This window comes from Squalius cephalus, assembly GCF_949319135.1.
Source record: "Squalius cephalus genome assembly, chromosome: 20".
Taxonomy (NCBI): Eukaryota; Metazoa; Chordata; class Actinopteri; order Cypriniformes; family Leuciscidae; genus Squalius; species Squalius cephalus.
This window is the reverse complement of record NC_137141.1, coordinates 16765182-16785422: the sequence shown is the minus strand read 5'-3', so window position 1 is coordinate 16785422 and position 20241 is coordinate 16765182. Positions and strand designations below refer to the sequence as shown.

The 20241-nt window shown below is 36.9% G+C and overlaps 1 protein-coding gene across 1 annotated transcript in view; it reads right to left on the bottom strand.

The window, feature by feature from the left end:
• LOC307148238 (uncharacterized protein) overlaps positions 1 to 13343 on the bottom strand; it is a 32582-nt gene extending 19239 nt beyond the window's left edge. The window contains exons 1-7 of the mRNA XM_079853623.1: positions 13322 to 13343; positions 13002 to 13121; positions 11923 to 12070; positions 8179 to 8334; positions 7944 to 8056; positions 4357 to 4498; positions 4057 to 4223 (exon numbers count right to left, since the gene is read on the bottom strand). Coding sequence (XP_079709749.1) covers positions 4057 to 4223; positions 4357 to 4498; positions 7944 to 8056; positions 8179 to 8334; positions 11923 to 12070; positions 13002 to 13100 — 825 coding nt within the window. The 5' untranslated portion in view covers positions 13101 to 13121; positions 13322 to 13343. The remainder of the gene's footprint in view (positions 1 to 4056; positions 4224 to 4356; positions 4499 to 7943; positions 8057 to 8178; positions 8335 to 11922; positions 12071 to 13001; positions 13122 to 13321) is intronic.
• Positions 13344 to 20241: the final 6898 nt, after the last annotated feature.

Here is a 20241-nt window from a genome sequence, read left to right as displayed (position 1 = left end):
AAAACGCATCTTAATACCAGGTGAAATCAGGGCCTTAGAGGCACAAATCCTAGATTTAGATGAGTTTTATGCAAATAAAACATCTGTTTCGCCCCATACAATGATGATTTTGCTTAATTGGATTCAACAATTAAAATCATAGAACATCATAATTTTGACAAACTGTTGAACTGATATTAAATTAACTGCAGTAACTATTTTAATTATGAATCTTTTTCATTATTAACCTTGATTACAAAAAATGACATCTTGCATTCAACCATATTTCCACATGAACAGAATGAAAAGGAATTAACATTGCAGTTATAGTAGTATATATTCAGGCTATTTCTGCAGCATATCATTATTGTAAAGTTAAATGTTTTTCTTTCATTTATAGAAATAGCTACATTAAAAGTTACTTTTGTCCCAAATGAGCATTTTTAATTATGAAATTATTTGGTACACAATGTAACTTTGGCCCTCTAGTGGTTTAAAAAAAAAACTGTATACATTTTACAGAAGAAAATTTTTTTGGTTGTGCTTCGGCTCTGCGTGACTGTGCAGATGAATATGGTTTAAAAAAAAAAGAGAGAGAGATTATCCTACTAAGATATATAACCAGTTTAGATGGAAATGATCTTAAGCTGACTAGCTAAAGACGTTACTGTAGTTATACCCATTACACAGTACTTCTGGAAGCAATAAGGTACGAGAGGCTGTGCTGTCTCATGAATAAGTCACGACTGAAGGGCCAACCCCACAGCCTCTTGTTCCTTATTGCTTTTATGAAACGGTTACCACACAATACAAATATTAAATTACATTATTATGCCATTAGATGGCGGCAAAGACTGTTTTTATGAGCGAGTCACTCAGTAGCGAAGACTTTTATATTGAAAGGACTGAAACTTGTTGTGAATACGTTATCAAGACGCAACTGAACTAACAAATGCTTTGACTAGTGCTGTCAGGCACGGGAAAACCCCTTAACAGTTAAAAAGACAAGATATGGCAGCGGACATTCAAACTGATTTTTTTATTACGAACATAGGACTGACCTGAAGGAAAATGCTAAATCTGAATGCAGGTAATACACTCGGTCACTCGATCTCTCTCTCATAATACTCTTCTACATAATACAGAAAGCTTCAATGAACAATATTAATGGAGAACAAACATATGTTTTCATTGCTAGGAGTGGTTGCTAGGGGTGTTGTGCAGTGATACATAGAACTGTTGGGAGAAGCGGTCATAGCCGTGTTTTATTGTGAATAAAACACAGCTATTGACCAATCAGAATCAAAGACTGGAACTAACTGTTTTATAATTGAAATAGAAAATAACCATCATTTTAAGTGTTTCAGGCTTTACTTTGTGGGGAACTTCAAAAGAAAATGTAGCAATTAGCAATTTAGCGCCAAAGTTTGTAGCCATGTAAATACTGTATTCACAAAAGTTAAAAAATTTTGCTGCAATGCCACGTGTGTGTGTGTGTGTGTCATCATAAGCAGCTCATCAGAGGTCCCATGAGCAGGACCTGCTCTCTGTCTGCTCACTCACTCAACTCCAGCCATCATAGAGTCAGACACCATGACCGACCACAAACACTAACCAACTCTTAGTTCCACTTGGAGTCTGTCCCACAAGACCACCTGCCCCTCTACAGCCCTACCTGCATCTCTAATGATCCTTAATGAGAGACATCGCATCAACCTGAGTCTGCCATGCACAACAACCGTGACATTAGGCAAACAGAAAAGAAAATAATATGATGTCATTGTTGTACTTCATTATCTTAAAGAGACAGTTTACCCCAAAATAAATGAAAGTCAGTGGGGTCCGATGTTGTTTTGGACCATATTGACTTTCACTGTATATACAAAATTCCATTGTACAAAAACAGTTCTTCAAGATATCTTCTTTTGTGTTCCATAAGGTTTAGTAAATGATGACAGAATTTTCATTTTTGAGTAAACTGTAGCTTTAAAGGGGTCATCGGATGCCCATTTTCCACAAGTTGGTATGATTCTTTGATGACTCTTATGAGTCTTCATGTAAAGTTTGTAACATACTTTGGTTAAAATTTCTCAATGGTTGTGTAAAACAACATCCTTTTTAGCTCCTCAAAAACAGCTCTGTTCACAGCGACATGTTTCTTTAAATGATAATGAGCAACTGCTCACCCCACCCCTCTCTTCCATGGGGGGTGTTGACACAAGACACATAAAGTGCTGCCTTGACGGACAGTATACAAATGGCTGAGGGCGGAAATATGCTAATACGGGACAGTCCCTCAGTGGTCGTGGGCGGAGCCTGAGCAATATGACATCATATTGCTCAGAAAATCCAAACGGCTTGATTATTGAGAGTGTTTAGGCTTTTTGAGGATAAAAAATAAAGGAGTGAATGAATTTTTTTTAATTCTGTGGTGGTTGTCCACACACTGGAAAGACACATTTATATGCAAACACCATAAAAAAAGTGAATTTTGCATCCGATGACACCTTTAAGACAAGTACGTATTTTTAAGATTTTTTAGGACCTAAATAGATAATTGTTGGCATATAATAAGAGTATACAGCTCAGGTCTTGTAATAATTTGATGAGAAATCTTGTTACTTCTTACAAAGTTCATGAATGTGTAAAGTATGACCTTAAGATAAATAACTATAAGCACCTTGATAAAGAGATGGATAACATGGTCCCAACTTTCTGAATTGCCTAATACTCCCACAATAATTTTTTTAGATCAGCAAATAATCAAAAATTAACACCAAATAGGCCAATGATCAAATGGATCTGAGCTTCAACAGACATGCCAAATCAGATGTTGTAAACAAAGACCCAAGGACCTACATTCCCTCCCTACCACCTTCCTCTCGTTTAAATATGCGCATGTAAAATTGTGCCACACACACACGCACACACTTTTCTTTTGAAGAATGAAATTTTCGCTTTTCTCAGTCCCAGGGAATTTTACGAAACTGAATCAGAACACTTGATCTGACCACCCACTGATTTCTGATGGAAAGATTTGCTTTTTAATACAATCGTCAGTCGTTCTGCCACGTTGTGCCTGGCCCAGACAAATCTCAGCAGTGTGTCTTCTTGTACTGCCACAGTGAAATGTCTCATTCTCCATCGGTTAAATACCACCCTGCTGTAATCTATCATGGTGGAAATGTTAATAACATTGTCCTCTGTTTCAGCTGAGCTTAAATATGACACATTTATACACATTTAAGACAGATGGCATGTTTTCGGGACGTTTATCGATGAAAATATATTTTCGAGGTGTAACTGATTGACAAGGTAAAAACATCAGAATCCAAACTAATGACTGATATAAAAAATAAATCAAGTTCTGTTTCAAGCTTTGGAATCTGTTTTAAAGAGAGCATTCTGTCCTTTCATGATTTTAATTAACGCTTTAATATGCAAATAAGATAGAGGAGATAAAATCATGACAAACAGATGGCAAGTTAACTTTTTCTGTTCTGGCATGTTCTTAAGTTGCAATAACATTTTTTCAGGGCTTTTGCAACGATGTGTGAAGCAGCAGCTCTAAGTGATCAGCAACAACTTGTATCTTTGCCTAACTTGGACGGTAACTTCTGTCTTTTCAGTTGAACTTCATTGATACAGAAACACGCAATGGCAAAAATTTGAAAATTGAGTTTACTTAAACATCTTTACAGTATTAATTGTGAATGTAAAATCCACAATATGCCCCAAAGTCAATAGATTTTCATAGTTAGACTTGGGCTGGGTAGCCACCAATTTTTTTGTTCATCAATAGATCATACATAAGTATACAAAATTAACTGCCAATACTCATTTACAGCCCTAAACTACAATGTTCCTTTGTGACCACTGAACCAATGAATGATTTCATCATTTTATATACACACTATAAAATTGTTCATGATTGTTACACAAGTTTTTTTTGTTTTTTTTTCATGATACTCCAGTCCTAAAAAAGTCTCTGTTATTTTCAATTCGGACCCAAGAACCATCTGTATTCAAAATGACTTTTCTACACACTGAGATAGTCAGAATTATTAGACATCTCACCTTTTCCTCTTTCACGTGTTGGTCCAGATCCAGTCTGATGAGTGAACGGTTGATCTTTAAGGCCAATGAGAGAGCCATGAGGCCCCCAGCTAACACCTGGTTCTGCCGTACGTCCAAACGCTGGATCTGTCGACTTTCTGCAAGGATCTCAGCCAAAGTCACAGCACCTGGCACCATGGGTAGAAAATGCAGGCTTAGTTATAGGGTGAAACAGAAATAAACTCCAGAAAAATGGAAATCTATAAAGAGAGGATGTGCCAAAGAGGTAGAAATTTAGAAAAGCAATATTACAAACCCTACCCTCGCATGTTATTCCTGTGGCAGCTAGGCCAAGTTGCAATAAAGAGCGATTGATCATGAGGGACTCCTTTAGCGTGTGAATGCCTCTGTTCTCAAGGTTGTTTTTGCCAAGGTTTAATGTTTCGAGGGTTTTTAAGTGGGGCTGAAAAAAAAACAGAAAAAAACAGGATGTTTAAGAAAACTGATGAGCTTGTTTTTAAATCACTTTTTAGAATTCAAAAGTGTCATTTTTTCTGTGCATTTGAATCCAATTATGGATGGTGAATTTGTGTCACTTTGAGAGCTTTAAGTGTCGCACACCGTGCCGTGGCAATAGATTGACTCTCAAGAGCATATTAGCCGCGTCATTTATGAAGCACGATTAGCAGCCATATAAAGCAGGAGATAGCGGAGCACATGAGGGAAAAGCCTTGTTGCATAACAGAACGTACACCATGCCAGCTCGCTACACTCATTATGCTCACTTAGTCTCCTGCTTTAAATGAAAAACCACAGACAGCTAAAAAAACAAGCTCAGAGATCAACTGACAGTTCATTTGCGTCACTGTTACAACACTCAAGCATGTAAACACCCACACATCGACATATACAGTATACTGTATGTATAAAGACACAACCAACAAGCCCAATCAAATATTAAAGGAGAACTCCGGTCAATTTTAACATTGAGCTCATTTTTTTGTAAATTTGGAGTGCTGTCAGTACAGAGAACAACGACAAAAAACGGTGTTGCCTACACCGTGTTATCCTCTTTTTAAAATTTGAACCTTGTTGACTTAAATGGGGCAAGTTTTAAACCTGCTTTTAGCCTCTTAACATCCTTGATGTGTCATTACAAGTGCACAGCCAATGTGAGTGATTCCTTCAGAGTGAACACGGTGAATCTGACTGCAGTAGATGTGAAAGATATGAATAAAAATGAAGTTAATTCGGCCAGCGCACATACCTGTATTTATTTCCCGACAATCGACTACTGTGGACTTCGACCGAAAACAGGAAATAAATACAGGTATGTGCGCTGGCTGAATTAACTTCATTTTTATTCATATCTTTCACATCTACTGCAGTCAGATTCACCGTGTTCACTCTGAAGGAATCACTCACATGGCTGTGCACTTGTAATGACACATCAAGGATGTTAAGAGGCTAAAAGCAGGTTTAAAACTTGCCCCATTGAAGTCAACAGGGTGCAAATTTTAAAAAGAGGATAACACGGTGTAGGCAACACCGATTTTTGTCGTTGTTCTCTGTACTGACAGCACTCCAAATTTACAATTTTTTTTTAAAATTGACCGGAGTTCTCCTTTAAGAGAAAGAAAAAAAAAATTAAGAAAATGACATTTGAAATGCAAAACACTTAAGAATTCAAAATAATCTTTGTCAAGAATTGGTTTTATGTTATTGGGTATACTTTTTTACCCGTAAATACAATACAACTTTACGCGATAGTTCACCCAGAAACGAAAATTCTGCCATCATTTGCTATTCTTCTGTGAAAGATAAAAAGATATTTTGAGAAATGTTTCAGCGGTTTATTTCCATTGCGGTGGAAGTCAATGGGCTTCAAAACTGTTTGGTTACCAACATTCTTCAAAATATCTTATTTTGTGTTGCGCAGAAAAAAGAAAGTCATTCAGGTTTAGAAAGTCATTCAGGTTTAGAAAGACATGAAAACGAATTTTTGGGAGAACAATATAATAAATATAAATATAAATATACAATATTATTCAAATCAAAGGAACAAAAGCAATAATAGAAATGATAATAATTAATAATACAAAAACAATCAAGTATGGCTGAAAAATAACAGGATGTTTAAAAAGGCAAACTATATAAACATGTATTAATTATTACATTAATTAATAAACATTTAGTTATTTAAAGTCCAATTAACTATACTACAAATATAGCAAATTATTGTTAACATAATAAACGTTTCAAGTTAACTGAAGTAGCGTCATTCTAACAGCCTATGGTTGACAACTTCAGTCATCCGATTTCCAATTGGTCAGACAAGGATCCGCTGTAAAATGTGGATAACATTGTGATTTAATTATGTTCCGCTGACATCAGAGAGTTCTGTGTCTGCCCAAATAACCCATTTATTCGCTCTCTCTCTTCTTCTGCCTTTAAAGAAACCCCAGGGGAAAAAAAGAAAGAAAGGTTAATAACAACCCTTCCTGTGTCATATTCGACACGACCAGCCATCGGACTAATTATATTCATTATGGCCGCATGGATGTCTACTTATCCTTCTTAATGACAGACCACATGAAAAAGCCCTCTAAACACATATCTATTATTTAATCAAACTGTTCCCAATTGGTACAGGCAAAATGGAATGAGCAGGCTTTATTTTTGGCCTGAATGAATTCTCTGTGAACACGCCAAAGGCCGAGAGAAGAGAAAGCAGGCCTTTAATTTGTAGCTTTTGATTTAAATCGCCATTCAGATGACAGAAAGGTACAGTTTATTCTGACAATCAGAGCTGCTGAAGAGGAATAGATATTATTAAGGATTAGAGATGAGCTTTCCAGTGAGGATGAGACAAGCCATTTCCTTTTGTTCTCTTCTCTTTTCTCTCTGTGTGTCAAACTCCGCCATAGTAGACCACACACAAAAAAAAAAAGAAGATATATCCAGTAGCTGTCGTGTTTGGGTACTTCCTCTCCAAAGCCCAGCAGAGGCCACATGCAGTGTCACTGTTCGTCTCGGATAAAAAGCCACACTCAGATAAAACAGAAATGAATAAATAGCTGAAAAACGTACTGAGTGAAAATCATTGTATTTAGTATTATGTGCAACCTGCAGTTTATTCTATACAGACCCACTCAAAAATGAAACTTCCTTGGAACACGAAAGGTGAATTTTTAGGTGAACATCCCACTCTTTTCCATGTAATGAAAGTAAATCAGGAATAGGGCTGTCGAGATTTCCAAAGCCACATGATAGCTTTTTGTAAGGAACAGATTGAAATTGAATCATTAAACAGTGAAAATCTCGACATTAGTTCATGAATGAATCGTTGTTTTAAGTCAGATCTTTTCAATGATTCGACTGATCCAGTTCACAAACCTGATTTGGTTCACTGGCTCAGTGATCCGCTACACAAAATTATCAGTGAATAAAAATTTCAGTTTGTAAGTCACAAATAGCTAATGTATGGCTTCAAGTGACAAAACTTGTGTCAAGTGTCAAAAAACTATATTTTTATGCTATTATGGTGCTTTTGCATCTTTTTTAAAATCTTGACACTTCCAGTCCCCATTCATACTACTTTAGAAAAGAGTGGATTTTAGATTTCTTACAAATTTCTCTTTTTCTGTTCCATACAGGTTTGGAATAACAAGGGAGCGTGTAAATGATGACAGAACTTTCATTCTTTGGGAACCTTTTTTCTTTAAATAAAACTGTGAAAAGCATTTGTGAAAACGTTTCAGTAAATTACTGATGCACAATCTACCAGATGTGTTACTTATTTTTTACTTCCTCTGCTTTTTTTAATCACACTTCGTAATCCTAGAAGTGCTGTTGTAATGATTAAAATGGCACATATCTCTATTATCTTGCCCGAGAGAAAATCTCACCAGAACATTCTGTAGATGGCTCATGCCTCGATGAGTGATGTGATTGTTACTCAGTATCAGCGTTCTCAAACCAGTCTTCTGAAAGCTCAAAGCATCACAAATCTCCTCCAAACCTGTGGAACAAAAAGAAATGACTAGACAAGAGCTGAAACCAATTGTATAGTTTAACCACAACATTTTTTTTCAACCGTGCTATTGGAAGTGCACAATACAGCCTCAAACTAAATGTGTGTACCTGAGTCAGATGTGGTATTGTTGCTTAGGTCCAAGGCTCTAAGAGTGTTGTTGTATTTAAGGAGGTCTGCAAGTTGCATTGAGTCCTGGTAGCCGTTGAGCTTGTTTTCAGAAAGGTAAAGCTCCTGCAAAGCGATGTTCCTTTTCAGAGCACCGACTAGGGCAAGAATTGAGAAAAATCTTCAATAAGCATGGTGCTTTGTCCTTCTCTGAGATATGTGTGCCAAAGAACTCAGTGTGCCACAGTGCAACAACAAAAGATGTCATGTAAGACAATCTGGAAGAAAAAAGAAGAACGCATTTCTGAGAATGCCCACAGCGGTTCATCCAAATGACAACAAAGGCTTATTGAAAACTTTGAGGTTGTATAGGACTAACTCCATTATCATTTTTATTTACGTCGCTGTGATTATCACGGTCATCATTTTAATCGTCAACATCATTACGTGTCCCTTTTAAGGCCAGAGAAGCTTTCATGGGCTTTTTGTCTGTGGCCTCACAGAGCTGTCTGTCCAAATCAATGCGGCAGATTTGATCAGACCCTTTCGGTTGCATGCGGAATGCCAACATCGTCATCATACACAGTAGGAACCAAACAGGGGGATCGTTGAATTGATCGGAGGGACTCCACTGTGCGAGTCAGCGAGTCCCGCAATCAGGGCCCCACCGATCGATAGCAATGATCAGAAGCTGGGCGTCCCGCTGGGAAGAATGAGGGGGGGCGGCCGAGCGGCCCCAAAATATCAAATGGATCCACTTGCCGCTTAAAGAGACAGAGCCATGAAGACATAGGATGTGCCACTCCACTCCTCTGTCTCATTTAAGGTCATTTCACTTGGGTTCTGTTAATGGTCTATGTCTACAACATCACTTTCTTTATCTTTCTTTTACCCGTTCATTTTCAGGGGCTGCCATTTCCATTCAGACATTAGCGTGATGATACAGCAGTGACAGCAATCTGTTTATATGCATAGTCTGATGACCAAATATAACATACTTATATACTGCATATAATACTGTATCCCACAATACGAAACCATTTTCAGGTGGATTCATCGTGATGAATGAATTTAGCCACGATTGTTCTCTTTTTCTTTCAGTTTTTCATCCTAGAATTGGATTAAAATGCAAAATAAATAGCTGTTTAATTAGTGTTTAATTGAAGAAAGCAACTATTTAATAAGAAAATGTAGTAACTTAAAAATATAAATATTAAAAATATATATATAAATGAAAATATACAAAAAAAGTATTTGCAAGTTTTAATGTTTTATTAAAATATCGTATTTATTTTTAAAAAACTCAATCAAAATGTATCTTTAACAAGACGTAATTTGAACAACAAATGTACTCCGGAACAATCTGAATCTTTAATGAATAATTCAAAAGATACAGTTCTTAAGAGTAATTTGTTCATGAATCAGACTACACTGAACTACACAGTATGTTTCTGCATGCCATTCATGAGGAAAACTTAAGAAAGATGTGTTTTGTTGCAATATTTTGCTGTGTAGTCTTTTTATCTCTTCAAATTCAATTCAGATTGTAAACTCTCATTCAGAACTGGAGTAAATATGATTTGTTTGCCCTGGCCGTGGTGATTGAGCTATGTCAAAGCAATGCAGAAAACACAGTGTACTGCACAGAATTCAAGTTGTAAGGAAGTGCTACATTACAAAGCTTATTTTAAAGTGCTATTTTTAATGGGATGTATTCAGGTTTAACCAGAATGCATGGTTTGCAGGTGTTTGTAGGAATTATTTTTATTTTTTTTTATTTTTTTTTGCAGACTATACCTCGGTTACACATCACTTGCAATGTAGACAGCTCCATGATCTAGCTCATTTAGCGCCACTGCTTGTCACACACATTGCATAGGCCTATGGGGAAGTTTTCATGGAAGTCAGTTTCTGCCTCATCAGTAAAAGACTGGATATTTTGACCTACTGTAAGTCACATTGTAAAATACAATGTCACAATCTTAGGGAAATTATAAGGGGAAAAGCCAAATTTATACATATGAGATATTCACAACTGTGATCAAACAAATTGTGAGATCGCAAATACAATAAATACATTTGCAATTACCTTTCTTATTTTTCTGAGGTGAAAACAGGCTTCCATTTACATGTTTTAATAATTCATGTCCTAATGACAGTGTCCTTCACAGGCTTGAAGGGCCGCCACATCTCTGTAAAAGCTGTGTCTGTAGTCCTGTGTCTTTTTTAGGAGACAAGCTCTATAGTGCCGAAAGACTCCATCTCACAGTGAGCTGGCCGAAGTGTCCTGAACGGATCGGTGCAGCAATGTGTAAAGTGACAGGAAGAAGATTACGACATCTAATCCAAGCCCAGTCTAGCTGTTAGGGTCACTGGGCCAAAATCTGCCACTCCTCCCCTTGTCCTGCTTCATCTGTTCCTGCTGGCCAGGGCCGCTCATGGAGAACGCTCATTTCAAACACATGCTATCTGTACTTTAGTGCTGCTGACATATTGCAGTATTCACACTAGAGCAGGTAAAGCAGCTTGTAGACTGATATTAGCACTTTCTGCATTGTAAAAAACAACAACTTTAAGAACATTAGGTGATATCTTTGAAGATAACGCACCCTTTGGCACTGTATGTTGTGCTGTCGTGATAGTACTCAAAACTCTGCCTACCCTTGAATAAATGTACTTATGCAGTGGGAGATTTTGCACAGCACTCGCTAGACTAAAACCAAGCCAAATGTCACAAAAAGGCCCTCCCTAATATGAGTTTATATTAGCACTGATGCAGTTTGTGCTAATATAGTTTGATGCATCTGCTTTTCTGTAGTATGCATTATTAGCATGGTGTTTACTGAGTTTGATAATATCGTTTATTTCTTTTATTATCAGTCTAATGCATTAAGCCATGTTAGCGTTTCAGACTGAAACTTTCAGTGCACGTGGGTTTCGTGACATCATCGCGTACACTAGAAGTCCCATTTCATTGGCTAGGCGCCAACCAATAAAACGGCTCCTTTGAACACCCCCGTTCCCGCCCCGCCCTGCCCCCCTTTCTCTCTCGCCGCCACTGAGTTGCAAGTGCACAAGTTAGTTTTGCACCTAATATATCGCGAAAGAGTAGCAAAAGTCAAGGCGCAAAATTTGAAATTGATTTGAGAAGTTGCAAGTGCCTAATTGAGGTTGTACTGTGAATGTGAATGTAAGATTAAATGCAAATATGTATTACAAGTTTGTGTCTGTCATTGTATTTCTGCGAATGGCATTTTACTCATTTGTGACTACTTGTCTGCAGCTTCAGAATACAGGTTTGTGACTATTGTCAGCGAGTGCAAATTTCAACATTAAACTTCAGATTTTTATTTTACAGGTTTTCACATGTGAGTGTAAATGTTCACGTACAAATACGAATATTTATTGTAAAAGTTCTCAAATTCACATCTACGTGCTCTCGAGTTTTGCTACTCTTTTACCTTCATAGAATGAGTCCCATTAAGCGTAATTGGCAGGTGTTAATATCAAGCCCTGGTCACAATAGAGAAGAAAATACTATCACAACTTCCATTCCATGCCAACTTTAATTGAGAGCAAACACATAAAGAGTCAAATTATGTAGTTAACCCCATAACCCACAATGCACCTGTTAGCATAATTTGCATTTCACAGCACAGGGTCATATTCTCAGGCAGCAAGCACCCAAACTTCCTTCTATTGTTAGCTCGCATACACTTCAATTGGATGGTGTGTGCTGGGCATACCAAGTGTGAAGAGAGGTTTGCCGCTCAGGCAGGTGTTTTCAAGGTGTAGCACTGTCAGCCTGCTGGTGAGAAGGGCTTTTGACAAGGCCTGTGCGGCGTAGTCCACCATAGGCATGTTGCAAGCATCCAGCCTCCAAAGGCATCCACTCTGAAGAGAAAAGACAGCAAACCATCAGAGAGAGAGACAAAGAGACTCAGAGGCCTGGTTTTGCCCTCGCTGCGGACTGGCCTCTCTGTCTCACCCTCTCTCATCAAAAACCACCCTGTCTACAGAAGCAGAAACGTCAAAACCGGAAAACAATTCTGACGGGAGGTTCCCAAAGATCTGCAGGCCATTCCGGAGTTTCATCCTAGTCCACCACTTCAAAAGTGTCCAGATTTTTTTCTTCTTTCCCTTTCTTGGGAGATTTTGATTGATCTCATATAATACTGCCTGAGAAAGAGGCTTTGGTTTTTACCATTGAAGTCCTCATCACCGTAAGGTGATGCTGTCTTTCATCTAGAGCTGTTGCTAAATGAACACATATTGTCAGGAGTTTTATGAGGACTATAATGATGTCCATTAAAATCAAAGTGTGAATGAGGCTTTATTCAGCAGTGCGAACATTTTCATCTTTGATGCAATTCATTGCTTCCAATTCAATCTGAATACCACTGTGAGGTATTGGTTTACACTTAATGACACTTTTAAAGGTGTGTTTCTGAACTTAAAAAAAATGAAGGCAACGTTTACATAGCGTTTTTTTATTTAATTAATTTACTTTTAAGATAAAATGTCAATTTAAAATGTCAAGTTGCCATAACGTATTATCTGCCAAAGTTTTAAAATGAAATAAATGTAATGTTTAAATAAAGATTTAAGATTTTCAGTTTATTTTGTTTAGAACAAATAAAGACTCTTTTAAGTGTAATAATCATTCACTTGCACGGAATTATTTAATTAAGAATATTTTTTACATTGTAGTGTAGCCTACTAATAAAATGTAACAACGTTTTAGCATAACATATTATAACTGAATTAGCTGCTACATATTTAACGACCCATTGGGCAGTAGGATTAGACGTGCAGTAAATCTTACCCGTCGGAGGAGGTGTGACAGTGAAAGCCAACCTGAGAATCCCATGCCCGAGTTTGAGGACACGTTGAGGTGCGTAGCTGATTCGTAGTACAAAAACATATCCAGCAAAGATGATGCTCCCTTATATGAGAGAAAATAAATTAATATCAACAAGTAAAAAGAATCCTGACATTAAAAATTAATATTTTGAACAAAGTTTTTGGGGCGGACAGACAATAAACTGGCGTCAGAGTTTGCTGTCAGCGGCGCGAATTCTGCAGGGCACATCACCGCTTGATCGCGACCACTGATACAGCGCCACATCAAAAGTCATATTTGACCAGAGTGTGAAACCCTAAGGAGATAAAATTATCGTCTTGCGCGAAATAGTGGTACGAAAACAAGTCTTCCTGTTGCGAGCAATAACAGCGCTCGACTAAGTTAGTCACAACAAATGACTCGAGCCGCTGGCCTGGCTCTTTCTTTATAGTCTTAATCCTTCCAAAAAGACTCATGGGAATCTGGACTATGGGCTCAAATTCCCGCCAAATATATAGCAGTCACGTATAAAAAAATAATAAGCGTGAATCAAAAATTACATCAACACATGTAAAAATATATTGCACAAACTGAAAAAAAAAAATGCAAAATGATCAGAATAGCAAACAACGTGGTTACGGATCAAAATATAATAAGCGTGAATCAAGAAATAACAAGCATGAATAAAAACTTTAAACACATTAAAAGTTATTTTGCACAAAACTTAAACTTATGGTCATGCTTTCTTAAAAAGTATGTTTTCCTTGGTTTTATTACTGTGTACTTTGTGCTTTCTTGCATTTTCTGCTCATATTTTACTCTTTTGTACGCTTTTGCTGTTTTTCTCTTCGCTCTTCTTTCTATGTTCTGCGCTTGCTTTCCCAAATGTTGCAGTTCGAGTTTCATGTAAATTAGGGCGGGCTTAAGAGTCACCATTGGTCCACTAGTTCTAGATTGACAGCTACTCCTCTAGCCAATCAATCGAAGAGGGGAGTTGACGTCACACCAATGCGACTCGTGGCTACTGATGCTTATGTAGGAGTTCAAGCTGTTTATGTTTGTACAATTTCTTCAATCCCATTATAATATACTAAAATGTTATTTTTCTAATACTTTTATATACTGTTCAATTTCTTATTTGTGCTTTGTTATGTGCATTTATTAAATTATTTTCGCTTGGCATACCAGCGTGATTACGTCACCGCACACTTCAGTGGGTGGTGCGCGCCTGTGATGCACTTCATTCTGAGTAAATATAACAACAAAGAAGCACTGCTGCGCTCTCTTTTATTTCATTTTTCTTTAATCCTTACTCCTTTTCAGGAGTGCTGCACTTACTTATACAGGGGAAGACGGCAGTTCAATTTAACTTTACAAAGACTTTCAAGCAGTAAAGCTATCTTAACTCTGGACATAAATAATTAAATTAATCTTTTTTGAGATTCTTTAATGTGCACACTTGTAATTGGTGTTAAACAATATTACTTGGCTCATGATGTCAATATGCTAAGGCTGCTGTAAGTAAAACATCCTGCAGTAATGAAACGCTACAATTCGTTGCAAAAACTAAAACGGCCATTGTCTGAAGACTTTAGGACTTTGACCTGTCACCGCTACGCATTGCCTACCTTTTTTTATTAACCTCGCCAAATTTGACAAGATTATTGAAAATGATTGTGTTACAGAGAAGATATACAGAAACCAGTTGAATTTAATACAGTGATTTATTACAAACTTATTGTGTTTACTTACATAACTACATATTGCATATTACTTTAGGATTAATGTTTTAAATATAGCTTAAAATTTGAATACAGCAACATCTCCATCAGCGATAGGTAACGGCCGGTAGGTGGTGGTTACTGCTCGGAGAAGATCGACGCTCGCGGTGCCAGGTCCAGTGCATTACAGGTGAATGATGGATCATCAGACAGGCATAACTGTAACAGGTCGTCGTTATGATGACGAATTTAACGATACCATATTGCCAGGTATACGTATATACCGGCAACAGGTTGAGTTGCAGGCACACATGCAGTTTAAAGGTGTCCTGCCACAGAATTTTTTTTGCCAACTGAGTTGATGGTCGTCTTCTCCTGTATAACAAGTAAGCATCAGTAGCCACGAGTCGCATTGGTGTGACGTCAACTCCCCTCTTCGATTGATTGGCTAGAGGAGTAGCTGTCAATCTAGAACTAGTGGACCAATGGTGACGCTTAAGCCCGCCCTAATTTACATGAAACTCGAACTGCAACATTTGGGAAAGCAAGCGCAGAACATAGAAAGAAGAGCAAAGAGAAAAACAGCACGAGCGTACAAAAGAGTAAAATATGAGCAGAAAATGCAAGAAAGCACAAAGTACACAGTAATAAAACCAAGGAAAACATACTTTTTAAGAAAGCATGACCATAAGTTTAAGTTTTGTGCAAAATAACTTTTAATGTGTTTAAAGTTTTTATTCATGCTTGTTATTTCTTGATTCACGCTTATTATATTTTGATCCGTGACCACGTTGTTTGCTATTCTGATCATTTTGCATTTTTTTTTTTTCAGTTTGTGCAATATATTTTTACATGTGTTTGTAAATTTTTGATTCACGCTTATTATTTTTTTATATGTGACCGCTATATATTTGGCGGGAATTTGAGCCCATACTGGACCCTTATTGGAAACCCTTACCTGTATTGAAATCATTATCAAATCAAGTTATTTCTTTCAACGATAAATTGTAAATATATGTTAAACAAAATACATTAAAATAATGTATTAATTAGCCTATTCTTTTTATTTATTTATTTATTTATTTAAAGGAGATAGCCTCGCTGGTGACGCTACCACGCTAATATACGCTAGCCTACCACGTGCGCTACCACACTGCGGTTCGGAAAACTTTTTGAAAACTGTCTAGTGTGACCCAACAATTGAACCAAGTGTGAAAAAAGCCTTTTTTCACCAAAGTTTCATGACCCCCAGAGTAACATTAGCCTACTTTGTTGTAGCCTATGAATATCTGAACATGCAATATATGGGTCATTCCTGGTATGCGGTGACATTTTGGCTTCATAAGTGGTGGGGAAAAAAGTACATGATTTTCATGTTTTTAGCATTCTACCAAAATAGTGACATGTTTAACTATAAGGAATACATATTGATCAAGCTCAGGGACTCAAAATAATTATTATGGGTATTGTTCAGACACTGTCCATGAAAATATTCCACCCTGTTAGGGACATATTTATCACAACATGTTAATAATGTAAATGTTAAACAATAATTAACTTTTCTTGGGTAGTATATGTCCCTTATGCCATCTTAGATTTTTTTCTTCTTCTTGAAACAAGCAAAATTTTTTTTGATGAATAGTATATGTCTTGATTATTAAAAACAGGTACTTTTTGTGCCCATTTTTGCAAATAGTATGGTAAATAATAATACAAATTTGGCTCAAAAACATATATATGCTGTTCGTGCTCCTCACCTCACAAAATAAGACAAAAAAGTATACCAAACACTTAGCCTAACGTTGCTGTCAAATTATTATTTAAAAATGACTTGTCTAACAGGGTGGAAAGGAGCATAACAGGGTGGAACGTAACATAACAGGGTGGAACACCATTGTTAAAAGGTTCAGTGGATGAGCTTTTTGTCATTGTCCTACATGGTTTGCCATCAGTAATGTGTGGAACTGCACCTATATAATACTGTTTCAAAACAATAAAATAAAAAAAAAATCCAAATTTCCTTTGGGGGAGGGACACAAAAAAATAGCTATGTGGTTCCTTATCACAATCAATCATGGTGGCAAAACAATTCTCTCTTCAGATGGCTAGAGATATATTTACAAATTAGAGAAGACAGACATAATAAATTACATTTTTATTTATTTATATTTGATTAAAAATAAAGATACTATAATTCATTTGAATTAACTAAATTAACAAACATACAAAATTCTATTAGAATTTTCACCCTGTTAGTTTCACATTCCAATCTAACAGGGTGGAAAATTCTGAGCTAAGTTAGTCATAGCTCTTTGAGTGATCAACATTTAGCTAGCTAACCTCATACAGATGAACAGAACTTTTATAACTATGTCAGATTTGTTTTTACATTTTTTTGATAGGACAAACATTCTCAATAGCATAGCCTAACAGGGTGGAACTTTAAGGGTGGGACAAGCTAGATAACATTTCAAAAACTAAAAAAAAAGTTAGGCGTGAGAGTTGAAGTTTACCTCAGTTTGTACAGTTGAATTCCAGCGGGAAAAAGAAATGATGTCACTTCTTGAAAATGGTCTCAATGAAATTGCATTTCGGATTTGGAAGGCAGAAAAGTACATACTAACAGGGTGGAAGATGACTTCAGGGAAGCAGTAATTGATGAAAATTTAAAGAAAAAGACCTATATTAAATCTACAATTCTACCTAAATATTTAAATCTACAATTTAAGCCATTTATTATAAATATGTGACTCATTTTAGAGAAAATATGAGTAAATAAATAATTGGGACAGGAAAGTCACTGCATACCAGGAATGACCCATATCAAAAGAAAGACCAGACCCTCTGCTTAAAAAAAACAAACGCAAAAAAAAGTTTTATTATATAGCTCCTGCATTCCTTTTAAGCAAAGTTAGTTTCATAAAAAACTAACATTTTGAGCAAAAAGTCACGTTTTTATCACTACATCCAGATCAGATTCAGAAGTATGATCAAAACATAGATGGAGTTGGCGAGATCGAATCCATCAACATCCCCAAAGCTTCACAGTCCAACCACACTCCTGGGTCGACATTTCATTCGGTAACATTAGGAAGTTTTAATTTATGTGCTGTTTAATATTGATGATCACGTTATTTTACAAATGTTTCTGATTCTTTTTTTTTTCATTCTGTTTTTGATCAGGGTATTCTCTTTCAGAAGATGTATAGCGCCCCCTACCGTATAACAGTGAAACACGGAAAGCCGGAAATTTCCATCAATGGCGGGGAAGCGTTCTCTCACAAATGACGGAAATTTCCGTCAATGGCGGACAAAAGAGTTAGGCTAAAAGCAAATGCTCATATACTTACATTTTCCTCCAGCTCAGCCCCCTGCAGACTGATAAAATCAAATTGCACTGATTTCAGGATCTCTTCAAGAGATTCGCAGGAGCAATAATCTAACCGTTCACCTGGAAAAGCAATCAAAAAAAAGTGGTATCACCCTGGCCTGGACAAAGTGTCAAGCGCATTTGCTGTGACAAATTTCGTACAGCACTGGATAATCTAACATACACCTAGAGTACAAAATATCTGCCCCTCCAAATGTGAGACATATTAGACACTAACACACATAACACGATCACGTCTGATCCCCTCCCTTCAGTGGAGGAGACAATCAAAGAGCTTCTGATTATGCAGGAACAGATGACTTTTAAACAAAGCCCTGAGAAATACTTTGATGGCCACAGCAGTCCGTCTATATTAGACACGCGTTGCAAAGGCCCCCTTCCCCTCATAAACTCTTATCTTCCTGGTCGGGGAGAAGCCAGATCGCTCAGAGCTGCATGTTGGGGAGATAATAATTTATTCATCATTAGCATAATCATTTGTAATTTTTTTAACAATAATCACTTAACTGTACCATAGGAAGGGGGGATCAGAAATCCCATTTTTCTAATCCCCTCTGCCATGTGCAGATAATGACACTGAGACTTAGAGTTAGATGCCATCAGTGTGCGACTAGGGCGCAGGAAGCCAGAACATGCTGACCCGCACATCAAGCTCACGTCTACTGGTATCAATAGCCGCTGTTTCAGTCATCAAAGGGACAGCGCATTTTAATCCCAAACTAATGCCCTTCAGCGTCGGCACGTACATTTCAATTAACAGGCTCGTCAAAGTTCTGATCTTATCAAAGTGTGGTAGCTAAAAAGTACAGTTGCTGTTCACTTAAACCACACTTCAGGGATAATGGGAATAGGCTAAGCTAAGCAACTTAAAACACACATGCAAAATAGTTTTAAATACACATACTGTAAATATAAAATCAGAGACGGAACATCAATTTTGTTTAGGTTGTCAATATGACAGTGTTACAGAGCTTTCTGAAATACTATTTCTGTTTAGTCAATCGTGGCATTCAGCGGAAAAATAATTCCTAATAATCACCGCCGTCCATGACAATTCTATATTTCAGACCGCTGAAACTCAAGAAACTCTAATGGACATTCGTGACTATTTTACATTTTGCTGAATTGTTGGCTAATTCGTATGAATTTGTACAATTTCATTTGTGCGTTTTCATGAATCTGCGTACGCCCCACTGACGGTTATTTTTAGGGGTGGACCTTAATGCTTAGTTGTTGTTTTTTTATCGTATGTTTCCGTACAAATCACATTGTACGAATTCTTACGAAATCACTACCTCATTAATATAGATACGTTTTCTCATCAGATTGGGTTGAACTGGTTTTTTTTTATCATTTATTTACTTTTTATTAGAGGAAGCTTAATTTAGCTCAGTCAGTCAGCCTTTCATTTCTGAAATACTTTTATTTAGGGTCAACCAATGGCATGGGTTTGGGGCGCACTATTATTCGGACTTTGCGATAGTCCCGCCTCAAACTTACGTCATTGGTTTGAGACAATGTCCCTTTGTCAGGATGCTCATTTATGCTACAGTATATATCTTGTTTTGTCTCAGTTCCAAAAGTGAAAGGTTTTTGGGCCAGTGTTTTACTGATTCATTGTGTTTACAATTCTGAAAGAACAAAAGCAGTTATGGCTACATATTCTAATGGCCCCATAATTTCCATAGATTCCCAGAACAAATAGACTTATAGGCTACGTGATTCCACATTTTAGTGCAGCACAAAAGGGCAAATTACCTGAGTTTTACAACTGAAGAAAAGATAAACAAAACATCTGATTGCTAAAATGCATGTTTGAACCTTCCATTATGTTGTCACGGTTGGTGTGCGTCTCCTCCCAGAGTAGTGTCTATGAATTTGAAAGATTCTCTGTTTGTTTTAGGATCGCGCGGTAGAGCGTTTACAGCGGGTCAGACTAGTGATTCCAAATACGTGCTGATGGAAAGAAGAATAAAGATGAAATACCTGGACGGATGAAGGGATGAAAATCTCAGGTGAAATGATAGCACTGGGGGGATTTTTCTGGTGATGTTTATAGCTTTGAAAAAACAATAATGCTGTACAATAGGGATAGCAAAATAATAAATAG